General features: G+C 49.4%; 1 protein-coding gene across 1 annotated transcript in view; it reads right to left on the reverse strand.

Moving 5' to 3' along the window:
- Positions 1–2,863: 2,863 nt before the first annotated feature.
- NPDC1 (neural proliferation, differentiation and control 1) overlaps positions 2,864–17,943 on the reverse strand; it is a 44,911-nt gene continuing 29,831 nt past the window's right edge. The window contains exons 3-9 of the mRNA XM_038767863.1: positions 9,646–9,753; positions 8,119–8,292; positions 7,937–8,003; positions 7,668–7,752; positions 5,054–5,133; positions 4,127–4,223; positions 2,864–3,800 (exon numbers count right to left, since the gene is read on the reverse strand). Of these exons, the coding sequence (XP_038623791.1) occupies positions 3,687–3,800; positions 4,127–4,223; positions 5,054–5,133; positions 7,668–7,752; positions 7,937–8,003; positions 8,119–8,292; positions 9,646–9,753 (725 nt within the window). The 3' untranslated portion in view covers positions 2,864–3,686. The remainder of the gene's footprint in view (positions 3,801–4,126; positions 4,224–5,053; positions 5,134–7,667; positions 7,753–7,936; positions 8,004–8,118; positions 8,293–9,645; positions 9,754–17,943) is intronic.

Below are 17,943 nucleotides of genomic sequence, written 5' to 3' on the forward strand. Positions count from 1 at the left end.
GCAAGAAATATGTCCACCAATTCTGTTGTATTTTGTTCTCCCAAGCGTTCAGTAAAATTTCTGCACACCAGAAGCGCTCAATAAATACTATTGATTGATTAATTGATTAATAATGGTGGTCCCCTCTGCATCGGTACCCTTTAAGCACTTGATAGTCACCCCACGCTCAGCCTCCCCCATCCCTTATGTATTCATTCATTCATTCAATCATTTATTGAGCGCTTATGGTGTGCAGAGCACTGTAGTAAATTCATTCATTCATTCAATCGTATTTATTGAGCGGTTACTGTGTGCAGAGCACTGTACTAAGCGCTTGGGAAGTAAATGCTTGGGAGAGTACAATACAACAATCAACAGACACATTCTCTGCCCACAACGAGTACATAGTACGAGTACAGAGAAGCAGCATGGCTCAGTGGAAAAGAACATGGGCTTTGGAGTCAGAGGTCATGGGTTCAAATCCCAGCTCCGCCAATTGTCAGCTGTGTGACTTTGGGCAAGTCACTTCACTTCTCTGAGCCCCAGTTACCTAATCTGGAAAATGGGGCTTAAGACTATGAGCCCCCAGTGGGACAACCTGATCACCTTGTAACCTCCCCAGCACTTAGAACAGTGCTTTGCACATAGTAAGCGCTTAATAAATGCCATTATTATTATTATTATAGCCATCATTGAGCAGGTAATGTGACTATTGCTATATTGTACTCCCCTAAGCATTTAGTACAGTGCTTTGCACATGGTAAGCAGTGTGGGTCAGTGGAACAAGCATGGGCTCTGGAGTCAGAGTTCATGGGTCCAAATCCCAGCTCCGCCAATTGTCAGCTGTGTGACTTTGGGCAAGTCACTTAACTTCTCTGTGCCTCAGTTACCTCATCTGTAAAATGGGGATAAAGACTGTGAGCCCCCCCCCCCATGGGACAACCTGATCATCTTGTAACCTCCCCAGCGCTTAGAACAGTGCTTTGCACATAGTAAGCACTTAATAAATACCATCATTATTATTATTTATTATACAACTGATTGATCATTTAATGTCTGTCCCCTCATTCATTCATATTTATTAAGGGCTTACTGTGTGCAGAGCACTATGCTAAGCGCTTGGAAAGTACAATTCAGCACTCAGACATTTCTCATATCTGCAATTTAGTTTAATGGTCGTCTCCCCCTCTAGATTGCCTCTTTGTGGGCAGGGAAACTGTCTACCAACGCTGTTGTAGTGTACTCCCCTAAGTGCTTAGTGCAGTGCTCCGCACACAGTAAGCCCTCGGTAGCTACCATTGACTAAGTGCCAAGCACTATACTAAGTGCAGGAATAGATACAAGATAATCAGGTCACAGTCCCTGATCTCACGGGGCTCATGGTCAAAGGCGAGGGAAAACTGGTACAAGACAAGGCAAGCTGAGGCACAGAGAAAATAAATGAATCGCTCAAGGCCACGCAACATTTAAATGGTAGAGCTGGGACAGAATCCAGCTCCTCTGACTCTCAGGTACAGGCTATTTCCACTGAGTCTCCCCCACTCACTTTTCCCCCTGGACCAGCTCCTCTGGCCAGATGTCTCCCACCTCAACCAATCAATCATATTTATTGACCGCTTACTGTGTGCAGAGCACTGTACCCAGCACTTGGGATAATACAAATACAACCCTGAACACATTCCCTGCCCACAGTGAGCTTACGGTCTAGAGGGCGGGAGATGGACATTAATAGAAATAAATAAATGACAGATCTGTAGATAAGTGCTGTGGGGCTGGGAGGGGTGGATGAATAAAAGGAGGAAGCCAGGGACTGTTAGGGGAGGTATGATTTTAGTAGGGCTTTGAAAATGGCGACAGGGGTGGTCTGTCATTCATTCATTCATTCAATCGTATTTATTGAGCGCTTACTGTGTGCAGAGCACTGTACCAAGCGCTTGGGAAGTATAAGTTGGCAGCATATAGAGATGGTCCCTACCCAACAGAGGGCTTACAGTCTAGAAGGGGGAGAACAGTCTAGAAGGGGGAGATATGAAGATACGAAGGGGGAAGGAGTTTCAGTTCGGAAGGAGGACGTGGGCACGATGTCCAGTTTGTGGTGGGACAGATGGGATCAGTGAGTAGGTTGGTTGGAGGGGAGCCAAGAGTGCTCGCTGAGTTGAAGGAGGAGGCAAGCTGACTGACTTGGAGGTTTCTGAGGAGTGGGAAGACATGGACTGAATGTATTTTTTTTTTTTTTTAGAAAAATGAAGCAAAGACCTGAGAGTGTAGAGACGGGAGACAGGGAGGAGGCCGATGCAGCGGTCAAGGCTGGATCTAAGTGTTTGGATCATCCTGGTAGCGGTTTGGATGGAAAGGGCGGGGGTGGATTTTAGAGATGTTGGGGAGGTAGAACCGGCAGGATTTGACAACCATCTGAATATGTGGGTTGGATGAGAGATGATTTGAGGATAATACCACAGTTTGGGGCTTGTGAGAACATCTACAGTGATGAGAAAGGCTGGGGGAAGACGGGGTTTGGGTGGGAAGGTGACCAGACCAAATCAGATTCGAATAATAATAATAATAATGATGGTATTTGTTAAGCGCTTACTATATGCTGTTCTAAGCGCTGGGGTAGATACAAGATTATCAGGTTGTCCCACGTGGGGCTCAAAGTCTTCACTCCCATTTTACAGATAACTGAGGCCTAGACAAGTGAAGTGACTTGCCCAAAGTCACACAGCTGACAAGTGGCGGAGTCGGGATTAGAACCCATGACCTCTGGCTCCCAAGCCTGGGCTCTTTCCACTGAGCCATGCTGCTTCTCCAATCAGGACAGGCCATATAGATGGGCCTCCTCGGACCCCAGACCGAGGAGTCTGTCCGTGAAGAGACCGTCACGAGCTGGTTTGAAATATTCTTTTAATAAAATTTCATCTCCAAACAAATATTAATACGATATGGACAAGAAGCGGGGCCGGGGGTGGTGGAGGGAGTATAGGAAGAGGAAAAAAAACCCCAACAAACAAAAAACAGAAATCCACACCAAGAACAAAGTACAGAAGAGAGCCGTTGGGTCTGCCCCAGAGACCCCGGAACTCGGGCCCTGCTGATCCCGGCCCGGCCTGCCGCCTAGGTTCCAGCCAGCCGGGATGGATCCGGGATGGCAGGCCGGGAAAGCGGGAGGCGGCTGGGGGCCAGGCCCTGGCTCGTTGAGGGAGGGAAGCCAAGCCTCGTGTTGTTGGTTTCGATCCCCTTTGCCCCGGAGTGTGATCAGGGAACCACCAGCCTGATGCCTGAGCGGGAAGTGAGAAAGACCAGGGAACAACTCCACCCCTTCCTGCCGGAAACCTGGAACCCAGAGAGTTTGGCTCATGCTCCCCTCTGCACCCTCCAGCCCCACCCTGGGTACGGGAAACATAAAGAGAAAGGGCAGGAATGAAGAAAACCGCCCCAACCGATAACCTCCACAACCAGGCTCTCACCCTATGGGGTGGGGAAAGGAGGGCCCGCCTTGGAGATGGCCAGGGGGTGGTCCTGGGATGGCCCGGGGATGGCCAGCTCTCTTGGGAGGACATAGGGTGGGAGAAGGTTTCGGGGCCTTGGATTTTTTACAACTTGTTGAAGGATGGAGGGAAGGGCGGCGGGAAGCAATGTGGGAACGGGACTGTCCCCCTCCTCAGCCCCTCCCAAACCCCTCCCTCTGGAGAAGCTCGGCCTAGGTGATCTCAGTCCCGTCCGGTCTGGGGTCCGGGAGCCGTGGGCAGGGGTGACGACGTCTTGGGGGGCGGGGGCAGGGCCCAGTCCTCGAAGAGCGGGTTCCTCACTTCCATTTCTCCGGTCTGTGGGAGGGTAGCACACAGACACACAAACACAGGCGCACAAAGACACACACAGGGCCGGGCACACGGGCAGGTGGGGACACAGAGTCAGGACAGGAAGCAGCTCACCCCTTTCCCCATCCCTGCTCCTGCCTGTAATCTCGGCCCCCCTGCCTGGATGAAAAGGCGGGCAAGCAGGCCTCCCCTCCCTTCTCTTCCCCTCTTCTGTGCCCCCCGCCCCAGCTGGACCCCCCCAGAAGGTGGGGGGTCAGGAGGGGTGGGAGCCTGTGGATCTGCAGAGAGGGGGTGCTAGGATTTGGGGGGGCAAGTCCGTCGCAGCTCCTTACCGGGGCCAGGCCTGGACACTCGTACACGGTGAAATCTCCGTCTTCGTTCTCCTCGTCCGAGGAGGCCGTGTCCGCCTGACGGGGCTCCTCTTTATGTCTGGGCACAGACAGCGGCGGCTGCTTGGGGGTCTGCCAATCGTGGGGGGCTCCCAAATGCCACCTCAGCCCGCCCCCCGGGACCCAAAGCCCCCACGATAAGAATAATAATTACGGTATTTGTTAAGTGCTTACTGTGTGCCGGCCACTGTACGAAGCGCTGGGGTGGTTACAAGCAAATGGGGTTGGACACAGCCCCGGTCCCATGGGGGGCTCACAGACTCAGCCCCCATTTTACAGCGGAGGGAACTGAGGTCCAGAGAAGTGAAACGACTTGCCCAAGGTCACACAGCAGTCCAGTGGCAGAACCGGGATGAGAACCCATGAGCTCCTGATTCCCAGGCCCTTGTTCTAGCCATTACATCACGGCTTAGTCTCTATATGTTGCCGACTTGTACTTCCCAAGCGCTTAGTACGGTGCTCTGCACACAGTAAGCACTCAGTAAATACGATTGAATGAATGAACGAATGAACAGCACGGGCTCGGGAGTCAGAGGACGTGGGTTCTAATCCCGCTTCCGCCACTTATCTTCTGCGTGACCCTGGGCAAGCCACTTAAACTTCTCTGAGCCTCCGTCACCTCATCTGTAAAAGGGGGATTAAGAGCGTGAGCCCCACGTGGGACAACCTGCTGACCTTGTATCTACCTCAGCACTTAGAACAGCGCTTGGCACACAGTAAGCGCTTAAATACCGTTATTATGATTATTAAACCACGCTGACGAGACCCGGTGAAAGACCCACCCGTCCACCTCTGGGCTCCCAGGGACCATCAGGGTGGGGTCTATGGACTGGGGGTCTCCCCCCACCTCACACCCCCCTGGCCACTCACTTCTCCATGGACAGCATCTGCTGCTTCTGGTGTTGATAGTGATACATCTGGGCACTTTGTGCCAGCTTCTTGTCTCCCGGCTGTGGGCACAGAGGGCAGATGGGCTTCAGCCTCCAAACACCGGCATCCCAGCCTCCTCAATCCAAAGTCTCGGCCTCTGTAGACAGGCCTTCGCGGGATTTGGAATTTCCCTCCTTCCCCCAACCAACCAACTGCCCCTGAGACTGAACAAGGAGCTTGCTGTGGGCAAGGAATATGTCTGATGTTATACTGTTCTCTCCCAAATGCTTACTACAGTGCTTTGCACAGTGTAAGCACTCAGTAAATACGAGTGAATACGACAACCCGATGACCTTGTGCCTCCCTCAGCACTGGGAACTGTGCTTTGCGGGTAGTAGGCGCTTAATAAATGCCATCATTATTATTATTATTATTGGTCCAGTGCTCTGCACATGGTAAGCGCTCAATGAACACGATTTAATGACTGAATGGTGCAAAAAAAAATTCTATTTTTCATTTTGTTAATACGTTTTGTTTTGTTCTCTGTCTCCCCCTTCTAGACTGTGAGCTCACTGTTGGGTAGGGACCGGCTCTATATGTTGCCAACTTGGACTTCCCAAGCGCTTAGTACAGTGCTCTGCACACAGTAAGCGCTCAATAAATACGATTGAATGAATGGATGAATGAGTGAATGAATGGAGAGGCTGGAAGAGCCTGGGCATCAGAAGACCTAGGTTCATTAGGTCATTGAGTCATTGAACCTAGGTTCATTGGGTCTCAGTTGGTGGCTCATTGGAAAGAGCACAGGCTTTGGAGTCAGAGGTTATGGGTTCAAATCCCGGCTCCTCCAATTGTCAGCCGTTTGACTTTGGGCAAGTCACTTCACTTCTCTGGGCCTCAGTTACCTTCATCTGTAAAATGGGGATTAAGACTGTGAACCCCAAGTGGGACAACCTGATCACCTTGTATCCTCCCCAGCGCTTAGAACAGTGCTTTGCACATAGTAAGTGCTTAACAAATGCCATTATTATTATTATTCATTACAGGCAGGGAAATGTCTGCTGATTCTGCTGTACTAAACTCTCCCAAGCATTCAGCACAGCACTCTGCACGTAGCAAGCGCTCGATACATTCGATCGATTGATTCTAATTCCAGCTCCACCGCCTGCCCTTCATTTCTCTGGGCCTCAGTTTCCTCATCTACAAAATGGGGATTCAATCCCTGTCCTCCCTCCCCCTTAGACTCTGAGCCCCACATCAGGGAGTCAATCATATTTAGTGAGCGCTTACTGCAGGACGGGAACTGTGTCAGACCCTGTGACCTTCTCGGTGCCCAACGCAGGAAGCGCTTAACCAATGTTGCAATCTATTATTCGTGCTGAGGCGATGATGATGATGACCTTCTTTGGGATAAGGAGAGTTTCAAGCGAACTCCCTCCTCATCAGCTCTAAGGTAGCCGATCGGCTCTCCCCGCTACCTTTCCTCACTCCTCTCCCCACCGCGCCGCAGTTCGCACGCAGGGCTCGCGCTTCTGACACCAGTTGTCTCGCTTCGATCTCATCGACCTCTGGCCCACATCCTCCCTCTTACCTGAAACTCCCTCCCCCTTCGCATCTGGCCGCCCACCACTCTCCCCCTGGAAAGACCACGGGCTTGGGAGCCAAAGGCCATGGGTTCGAATCCCGGCTCCGCCGCTTGTCAGCTGTGTGACTTTGGGCAAGTCACTTCACTTCTCTGGGCCTCAGTTACCTCATCTGGAAAATGGGGATTAAGACTGTGAGCCCCACATGGGACAACCTGATCACCTTGTATCCTCTCCAGTGCTTAGAACAGTGCTTTGCACATAGTAAGCGCTTAACAAACACTAAAATTATTATTATTATTCTTCAAAGTCCCTCTGAACCCATCTCCTCCAGGAGGCCTTCCCTCATCATCATCATCATCATCAGTCGTATTTATTGAGCGCTTACTATGTGCAGAGCACTGTACTAAGCGCTTGGGAAGTACAAATTGGCAACATATAGAGACAGTCCCTACCCAACAGTAGGCTCACAGTCTTCCCTGACTACCATTTCATATAATAAGAATAATAATAATAATAATGATGGCATTTATTAAGCGCTTACTATGTACAAAGCACTGTTATAAGCGCTGGGGAGGTTACAAGGTGATATCCACCCCATCTTCATTTGACTGCCTCTCTAAGCCCACACCCTTCTACCAAACCCTCCTTGAGTTCCATCCACACCCCTCTTCTGCCCATAACTCAAGCGCTCAGTACAGTGCTCTGCACACAGTAAGCGCTCAATAAATACGATTGATTGATTGATAACTCTGTACCCCTCTTCCGTCCACGTCTTCGCTTTCATCTATTTTAGCGTCTGCCTCCCCCGCGCTAGCAAGTACGGGAATGACCCTCACGGCTGACTCTACTGTCTTCTCTCAGGTGCTTAGTACAGTGAACGCTCAGCGTATAGCACCGACAGAGCAAATCCATGGGCCGGGCCGGGGGGCGGTGAAGAAGGGAAGGGTGTAGTGGTCTGTTCGTTCTCCAGGCGACTGGGCTGTCCGGGTGGAGGAGGAGGAAGGGCAGATGGGGTCACCTCCACTTACCGGGGTCTTGTCCCGCTCAGGGGAGCTGGACACTTTCTGGACCAAATAGTCTGTTTTCTGCGCTAGCCGGATTTCCTTTTGGAGCCTGAAGCAAGAAAAGGCCAAGATTCGTTCAGAAATCCGGCTTGGGTGGTCCCACCCTGTCTCCCACCCCCCGCCACCGAGGCCCAGGCTGGGATGGCTGGGCCTCGAGCAGCGCCGAGCTCCGGGCGGCCCCGGGGTGTGCATCTGCCGGGGGCGACCTTCGCACCCGGGACCCGCGGTCTCACCTGCACCAACAGACAGCAGCCACGATCAGGGCCGAGGCTCCGGCGACGGTGCAGACCACGATCATCCCTGCGGGACGGGACAGGAAGGGGCCGGGAGGAGCCGGACGGGTCAACCCCAAGTGTCTTCGGATTCCCGGCTGGGCGGGTCCCCTCCCTTCTTGGAAAAAGCAGACTAAACCTACCCAGGACGAAGACATCATTGGAAAGATGACGGGATCCCAAGGGTTTCACCTTCACGGGCTGGGAGGACAGGGTGGGATGCGCCGTGGGGACTCCAGGTGAGCCCCGGGAATGAGGCAGGGGTCTTCCCTGTGAAGGGTGGAGGATGGACTCCTGACCTGTGGCCTCTGGACCAGCTGCGGGATGAGAGACACAGACGGAGAGAGCACGCGCGCGAGAGAAAACGCAAAAAACGAACAAACAAATGCCCCAGTGGGCCCACAGTTAATTAATTAATTAATGATGGCATTTGTTAAGCGCTTACTATGTGCAAAGCACTGTTCTCAGGGCTACAATCACTTCATCTCCCCTACGTCACATGTCCGTGCCAATCAATCAAAGCTATTTATCGAGCACCTCAGAGAGGCAGCGCGGCTCAGCGGAAAGAGCACAGGCTTTGGAGCCCGAGGTCATGGGTTCGAATCCCGGCTCCGCCTATTGTCAGCTGTGTGACTTGGGGTAAATCACCTAACTTCTCTGTGCCTCAGTTCCCTCATCTGTAAAATGGGGATTAAGACTGTGAGCCCCCCGTGGGACAACCTGATCACCTTGTACCTCCCCAGAGCTTAGAACAGTGCTTCGCACATAGTAAGCGCTTAATAAATGCCATTATTATTATTATTATTACTGTGTTCAGAATATTGTACGGAGCATTTGGGAGAGTACGCTACGACAGTCGGGAGAAGCATTCGCCGCCCACAACTAGCTTTTAGACTGTGAGCCCACTGTTGGGTAGGGACTGTCTCTATATGTTGCCAACTTGTATTTCCCAAGCGCTTAGTACAGTGCTCTGCACACAGTCAGCGCTCAATAAATACGATTGATGATGATAACTAGCTGACGGTCTATCTCTAAGCTCTGTTGCTTCTCTAGACTGTAAACTCATGGTGGGCAGGGAATGTGTCTGTGTATTGTACTCTCCCCATTGCTTAGTACAGTGCTCCACACACAGTAAGCACTCAATAAATACAATTGAATTAATACTACTACTACTACTACTAATTATTATTATTATGGTATTTGTTAAGCACTTACTATGTTTCAGGCACTGTACTAAGTGCTGGGGTAGATACAAGCAAATCCAGTTGGACACAGTCCCCGCTCCACATGGGGCTCACAGTTTCAATCCCCGTTTTACAGATGAGGGAACTGAGGCCCAGGGAAGGGAAGTGACTTCCCCAAGGCCACACAGCAGACAAGTGGCAGAGCTGGATTAGAACCCATGACCCCACCTGTAGTTTATTGTCCCCCACGCTGCCGGCCTCCGTTACATTGTAAGCTCCTAGAGGGCAGGCATCATGCGCGCCAACTATTGTACTCGCCCAAGCGTTTAGCACAGTGCTCGGCACAGAGTAAGCGCTCAATAAATACCTCCGATTGACATTATCTAGGCAAAGAACCGGCAGTACTCGGAGCATCCCATAAAAGTAGGAGACGCAGTCCCCGGCTCTGGAGCGCAGGATGAGGAAGGGACAGGGACAGGGACATACCTGGTTCTCCGGGATGGGACTTCCGCTGGCTGGGGATCCCCTGTCGCGACAACACGTCAGCGAGAAAGTTGATTTCTTCTTCTAGGTTAGGAAGCGATGGGATCCTCCCTGGATGGGAAGGAGGGAGAGTGAGGTCTCGACTCCGGATCGGGATAATCCTGGGAGAAAGCTGCCACCTCCCTTCCGGGCCGCTGTTACTTGCGCCTTCATTCATCCTCCCTCCCCATCCCCAAAGCGCATTTCTGGCAGCGTGACTAAGTCGAAAGACCCCCGACTTGGGAGTCAGAGGTCGTGGGTTCGAATCCTGGCTCCACCACTTAGCGGTGGGACTTTCAAGTCACTTCACTTCTCGGGGACTCAGTTGCCTCATCTGTAAAATGGGGATTAAGACTGTAAGCCCCATGTGGGACAACCTGATGATCTTGTATCTACCCCAGCGCTTAGAACAGTGGTTGGCACATAATAATAATAATATAATAATTGCATTTATTAAGCACTTACTATGTGCAAAGCACTGTTCTAAGCGCTGGGGGGATACAAGGTCATGAGGTTGTCCCACGTGGCGCTCACAGTCTTCATCCCCATTTTACAGATGAGGGAACTGAGGCCCAGAGAAGTGAAGTGACTTGCCCAAAGTCACACGGCTGACAAGTGGCGGAGCCGGGATTTGAACCCATGACCTCTGACTCCAAAGCCCGGGCTCTTTTCCACTGAGCCACGCTGATGATCTTGTATCTACCCCAGCGCTTAGAACAGTGGTTGGCACATAGTAAGCACTTGACAAATACCATCACATTACTATTATTCTTATTACAATCTAAAGGGGGAGGTGGATATTAAAATGAGTTATGGACATCAAACAGTGGTATTTATTAAGCGCTTACTGTGTGCAGAGCACTGTACTAAGCGCTTGGGAAGTACAAATCAGCAACATATAGAGACGGTAATAATAGTATAATAATGAGGGTATTTGTTAAGCACTTACTATGTGCCAGCGTGGCTCAATGGAAAGAGCCCGGGCTTTGGAGTCAGAGGTCATGGGTTCAAATCCCGGCTCCGCCACTTAGCTGTGTGACTTTGGGCAAGTCACTCAACTTCTCTGGGCCTCAGTTACCTCATCTGGAAAATGGGGATTAAGATTGTGAGCCCCACATGGGACAACCTGATCACCTTGTAACCTCCCCAGCGCTTAGAACAGCGCTTTGCACATAGTAAGTGCTTAACAAATGCCATTATTACCGGCGCTTAGAACAGTGCTTTGCACATAGTAAGCGCTTAATACCAAAATTATTATTTTCCTAAGCGCTGCGCGAGACACAAGCTAATGAGGTTGGATACAGTCCCCGTCCCACATGGGGCTCACAGTCTTAACCCCCATTTTGCAGATGAGTTCACTGAGGACCAGAGAAGTGAAGTGACTTGCCAATGGCCACTCAGCAGGACCCCTTAGGAAGGAGATGGCCACGAGCGTTGGCCAGAGCCCGTCTGGGTCAGAATTTCTGACTGATTGATTGATGGGGTTCATTCATTCATCCATTCAATCGTATTTATTGAGCGCTTACTGTGCGCAGAGCACTGGACTAAGCGCTTGGGAAGTACAAGTCGGCAACAGAACAGTGATTTACACATAGTAAGCGCTTAATAAATGTCATTATTATTATTATAGAGACGGTCGCGACCCAATAACAGGTTCAGGGTCTAGAAGGGGGAGACGGACAACAAAACAAAATATGGACTCGGGGTTTTGGGGGGCTCCAGCCCACCCCGATCCCTCCCCGCCTGCAGGGATCCAGAGTCGGGGGAACATGTGGGATACGGCAGAATTTGCTTGCTTGGGTCTCCGCGCTGACGACGAAGACCGGGGGTGCGGTGTGTGGTGGGGGATGCACCCCACAGCCCGGGCTTGGGAGTCAGAGGTCATGGGTTCAAACCCCGGCTCCGCCACAGGCCTGCTGTGTGACCTTAGGCAAGTCACTTCACTTCTCTGGGCCTCAGTTCCCTCATAGTAAGCGCTCAATAAATACGATTGATGATGATGATGATGATGATTTTACCTGTACATATCTATTCTATTTATTTTATTTTGTTAGTATGTTTGGTTTTGTTCTCTGTCTCCCCCTTTTAGACTGTGAGCCCACTGTTGGGTAGGGACTGTCTCTATGTGTTGCCAATTTGTACTTCCCAAGCGCTTAGTACAGTGCTCTGCACATAGTAAGCGCTCAATAAATACGATTGATTGATTGATTGATTGATTAAAAACTGTCAGCCCCCGTGGGACAACCTGATCACCCTGTAACCTCCCCAGCGCTTAGAACAGTGCTTTGCTTAACAAATACCACCATTATTATTATTATTATCCCATAGCCAGTGGGCTGGGGAAACCACCTAGTTTCCAGCCAGTGCTCCCCTAGTTCCTCAGTTTCCAGAGGCCTTTGGGGCAGACCCCAGTTCTCTGCAGACCCTCACTGCGCCGTGGCAGCTACAAGCAGCAGCCCCTCCCCTTGAAAAGTCAGTGGTATTTATTGAGCACTAATAATAATAATAATAATAATAATGGTATTTATTAAGCCCTTACTATGTGCCAAGCACTGTAGGCCTTCCCAGACTGAGCCCCCTTTTTCCTCTCCTCCTCTCCATCCCCCCGGCCCTCCCTCCCCTCCCCACAGCACCTGTATATATACTTGTACAGATTTTAAAATAGAGTAAATAGTAATAAATAGAATAAATAGAATTTACTCTATTTTACTTGTACATATTTCCTATTTATTTTGTTAATGATGCGCATATAGCTTTAATTCTATTTGTTCTGACTATTTTGACACCTGTCTACATGTTTTGTTTTGTTGTCTGTTTCCCCCTTCTAGACTGTTAGCCAGTGTTGAGTGGGGACTGTCTCTATATGTTGCTGACTTGTACTTCCCAAGCACTTAGTACAGTGCTCCGCACACAGTAAGCGCTCAATAAATACGACAATGAATGAATGAATGTTCTAAGCTTTGGGGTAATAATGATGATGGCATTTATTAAGCGCTTAATACGTGCAAAGCACTGTTCTAAGCGCTGGGGAGGTCACGAGGTGATCAGGTTGTCCCACGGGGGGCTCCCAGTCTTCATCCCCATTTTCCAGATGAGGGAATTTATCATCTGGGTGACTTTGGGCGAGGCACTTCACTTCTCTGGGCCTCAGTGACCTCATCTGGAAAATGGGGATTGAGATCGTGAGCCCCACGGGGGACAACCAGATTACCCTGTATCCCCCCCCAGATACAAAATAATCGGGTTGCCCCACGTGGGGCTCATAGTCTTAACCCCATTTTATAAATGAGGTAACTGAGGCACAGAGAAGTGAAGTGACTTGCCACAAAACACATAAATAATAATAATAATGATGGCATTTATTAAGCGCTTACTATGTGCAATGCACTGTTCTAAGAGCTGGGGAGGTTACAAGGTAATCAGGTGGTCCCACGGGGGGTTCACAGTCTTCATCCCCATTTTACAGATGAGGTAACTGAGGCCCAGAGAAGTGAAGTGACTTGCCCAAAGTCACATAGCTGGCAGTTGGCGGAGCCAGGATTTGAACCCATGACCTCTGACTCCAAAGCCCGGGCTCTTTCCACCGAGCCATGCTGCTTCTCTGAGCAATATAACATCATCATCATCATCATCATCAATCGTATTTATTGAGCGCTTACTATGCGCAGAGCACTGTACTAAGCGCTTGGGAAGTACAAATTGGCAACATATAGAGACAGTCCCTACCCAACAGTGGGCTCACAGTCTAAAAGGGGGAGACAGAGAACAAAACCAAACATACTAACAAAATAAAATAAATAGAATAGATATGTACAAATAAAATAAATAAATAAATAGAGTAAAAAAATATGTACAAACATATATACATATGTACAGGTGCTGTGGGGAAGAGAGGACAGTGAGTAATGGGGATTAAAACTGTGAGCCCCACGTGGGACAACCTGATCACCTTGTATCCCCCCTGCGCTTAGAACAGTGCTTTGCACATAGTAGACTGTGAGCCCACTGTTGGGTAGGGACTGTCTATATGTTGCCAACTTGTACTTCCCAAGCGCTTAGTACAGTGCTCTGCACACAGTAAGCACTCAATAAATACGACTGATTGATTGATAGTAAGCACTTAACAAATGCCATTATTATTACATATTAATTATATATATAATAAATTATTATTATTAACAACTATAACAATCCCAGCCCCACCACTTGTCTGCTGTGTGACCTTAGGCAAGTCATTTCACTTCTCTTGGGCCTCAGTGACCTCATGTGTAAAATGGGGATTAAAATGGGAAGCCCCATGTGGGACAGGGACTATGTCCAACCTGATTATCTGCTTGGCATATAGTAAGTGCTCACCAAATACCATCAAAAAATATAAATACCACCGGTTATTAGATAGGCAGGAGTCAGAGCAGCAGCGTGACTCCACAGAAACGCTGGAGAAGCAGTATGGCTCAGTGGCAAGAGCCCGGGCTTGGGAGTCAGAGGTCGTGGGTTCGAATCCCGGTTCTGCCACCACTTATCAGCTGTGCGACTTTGGGCAAGTCGCTTAACCTCTCTGTGCCTCGGTTCCCTCATCTGGAAAATGGGGATGAAGCCTGTGAGCCCTGCGTGGGGCAACCTGATGACCTTGGATCTCCCCCAGCGCTTAGGACAGTGCTTGGCACATGGTAAGCGCCTAATCCCCGCTCCGCCACTTGTCAGCCGTGTGACTGTGGGCAAGTCACAACTGCTCTGTGCCTCAGTTTCCTCATCTGTAAAATGGGGATGAAGACTGTGAGCCCCACGTGGGACAACCTGATCACCTTGTAGCCCCCCAGCGCTTAGAACAGTGTTTTGCACATGGTAAGCGCTTAACAAATACCATTATTTTAACAAATACCATCATCATCATCATCATCATCACTATCATTTCCCATTGAGCCTGGGAGAGGGCGCCCCCTGCTGGTGCACTAAGGGTAGGACAATGATCTAATCAGTGGTATTTATTGAGCGCTTCCTGGGTGCAGAACACTGGACTAAGCGCTTGGGAAAGTACATTAACATCATCAGTGGTATTTATTGAGCACTCCTGTGTGCAGAGCACTGGACTAAGCGCTTGGGAAAGTACACCAACATCAGTGGTATTTACTGAACGCTTCCTGGGTGCAGAGCACTGGACTAAGCGCTAAGGAAAGTACACCAACATCAGTGGTATTTATTGAGTGCTTCCTGGGTGCAGAGCACTGGACTAAGCGCTTAGGAAAGTACACCAACATCAGTGGTATTTATTGAGCGCTTCCTGGGTGCAGAGCACTGGACTAAGCTCTTGGGAAAGTATACCAACATCAGCGGTACTTATTGAGTGCTTCCTGCGTGCAGGGCACTTGACTAGGGTACATTAACATCATCAGTGGTATTTATTGAGTACTCCTGTATGCAGAGCACTGGACTGAGCGCTTGGGAAAGTATACCAACATCGCTGGTATTTATTGAGCTCTTCCTGGGTGCAGAGCACTGGACTAAGCGCTTGGGAAAGTACATGAACATCATCAGTGGGATTTATTGAGCACTCCTGTATGCAGAGCACTGGACTAAGCGCTTGGGAAAGTACACCAACATCAGTGGTATTTATTGAGCGCTTCCTGCGTGCAGGGCACTGGACTAAACGCTTGGGAAAGTACACCAACATCAGCGGTACTTATTGAGTGCTTCCTGCGTGCAGGGCACTGGACTAAGCGCTTGGGAAAGTACACCAACACCATCAGTGGTATTTATTGAGCGCTTCCTGGGTGCAGAGCACTGGACTAAGCGCTTGGAAAAGTGCACCAACATCAGTGGTATTTATTGGAATGCTTCCTGGGTGCAGAGCAGTGGACTAAGCGCTTAGGAAAGTACACCAACATCAGTGGTATTTATTGAGCGCTTCCTGGGTGCAGAGCACTGGACTAAGTGCTTAGGAAAGTACACCAACATCAGTGGTATTTATTGAGCGCTTCCTGGGTGCCGAGCACTGGACTAAGCTCTTGGGAAAGTGTACCAACTTCAGCGGTACTTATTGAGTGCTTCCTGCATTCAGGGCACTGAACTAAGCGCTTGGGAAAGTACACCATCATCAGTGGTATTTATTGAGCGCTTCCTGGGTGCAGAGCACTGGACTAAGCGCTTGGAAAAGTGCACCAACATCAGTGGTATTTATTGGAACGCTTCCTGGGTGCAGAGCACTGGACTAAGTGCTTGGGAAAGTACACCAACATCATCATTAGTATTTATTGAGCGCTTCCTGTCTGCAGAGCACTGGACTAAGCTCTTGGGAAAGTACACCAACCTCAGTGGTATTTATTGAATGCTTCCTGGGTGCAGAGCACTGGACTAAGCGCTTAGGAAAGTACACCAACATCATCAGTGGTATTTATTTAGCGTTCCTGTGTGCAGAGCACTGGACTAAGTGCTTGGGAGGGGACAATATGACAGCGTTGGTAGACCCTGTTGTATTTATTGAGCACTTAATAATAATAATAATGATGATGGTATTTGTTAAGAACTTACTATGTGCCAAGCACTGTTCTAAACACTGGGGTAGATAAAGGGTAATCAGGTTGTCCCATGTGGGGCTCACATCTTTTAATCCCCATTTTCCAGATGAGGTAACTGAGGCCCAGAGAAGTGAAGTGGCTTGCCCAAGGTCACACAGCAGACAAGTGGCGGAGCCGGGATTAGAACCCACGTCCTCTGACTCCCAAGCCCGGGCTCTTTCCACTGAGCCACGCTGCTTTCTTAATGTGTGAAGGAGCACACATAAACAACCCTCTCGAAAACCCCTGCCACCCCGTCAGCCAGCCAATCGCATTTATGGAGCGCTTACTGTGTGCAGAGCACTGTACTAAGCGCTTGGGAGAGGACCACACAATACAAAGCTGGGCTGCAGGAAGGGGAGGAGGCAATCCCCATCCTGTCCCTCTGCCACACACCTGGGCCACCTGTGTGCGGAGCACTGTGCTAAGCGCTTGGGAGAGGACAGTACAACAGTACTTTTAGACTGTGAGCCCACTGTTGGGTAGGGACTGTCTCTATATGTTGCCAATTTGTACTTCCCAAGCGCTTAGTACAGTGCTCTGCACACAGTAAGCGCTCAATAAATAGGATTGATGAACAGTAGATGGGTTCAAATCCCCGGCTCCGCCAGTTGTCAGCTGTGTGACTTTGGGCAAGTCACTTCTCTGGGCCTCAGTTCCCTCATCTGTAAAATGGGGATTAAGACTGTGAGCCCCACATGGGACAATCTGATCACCTTGTATCCTCCCCAGCATCTGCATATATGTATATATGTTAGTACGGATTTATTTATTTATCTATTTATTCTAGACTGTGAGCCCACTGTTGGGTAGGGACTGTCTCTATATGTTGCCAACTTTGTACTTCCCAAGCGCTTAGTACAGTGCTCTGCACACAGTAAGCGCTCAATAAATACGACTGAATGAATGAGAAGCAGTGTGGCCTTATTATTCTATTTATTTATTTGTACATATTTATTCTATTTATTTTATTTTGTTAATATGTTTTGTTCTCTGTCTCCCCCTTCTAGACTGTGAGCCCACTGTTGGGTAGGGACCGTCTCTATATGTTGCCAACTTGTACTTCCCAAGCGCTTAGTACAGTGCTCCGCACACAGTAAGCGCTCAATAATTACGATTGAATGAATGAGAAGCGGTGTGGCCTTATTACTCTATTTATTTTATTTGTACATATTTATTCATTTATTTTATTTTGTTAATATGTCTTGCTTTGTTCTCTGTCTCCCCCTTCTAAACTGTGAGCCCACTGTTGGGTAGGGACCGTCTCTAGATGTTGCCAACTTGGACTTCCCAAGCGCTTAGTACAGTGCTCCGCACGCAGTAAGCGCTCGATAAATACGATTGAATGAATGAGAAGCGGTGTGGCCTTATTACTCAATTTATTTTATTTGTACATATTTATTCTATTTATTTTATTTTGTTAATATGTCTTGCTTTGTTCTCTGTCTCCCCCTTCTAAACTGTGAGCCCACTGTTGGGTAGGGACCGTCTCTAGATGTTGCCAACTTGGACTTCCCAAGCGCTTAGTCCAGTGCTCTGCACACAGTAAGCGCTCGATAAATATGAATGAATGAATGAATAAATACGATTGATTGGGCCGCATTATGGATTCTGATGATGGGTAGTGGGGCTCTGGGAAGGAGCTGCCTGAATTGCCTGCCTCAGTTTCCTCCCCCCCTTCTGCTCCCTGACTGGGGAAGACTAGGAG

The sequence above is a fragment of the Tachyglossus aculeatus genome, chromosome 27, assembly GCF_015852505.1.
Source record: "Tachyglossus aculeatus isolate mTacAcu1 chromosome 27, mTacAcu1.pri, whole genome shotgun sequence".
Classification (NCBI taxonomy): Eukaryota; Metazoa; Chordata; class Mammalia; order Monotremata; family Tachyglossidae; genus Tachyglossus; species Tachyglossus aculeatus.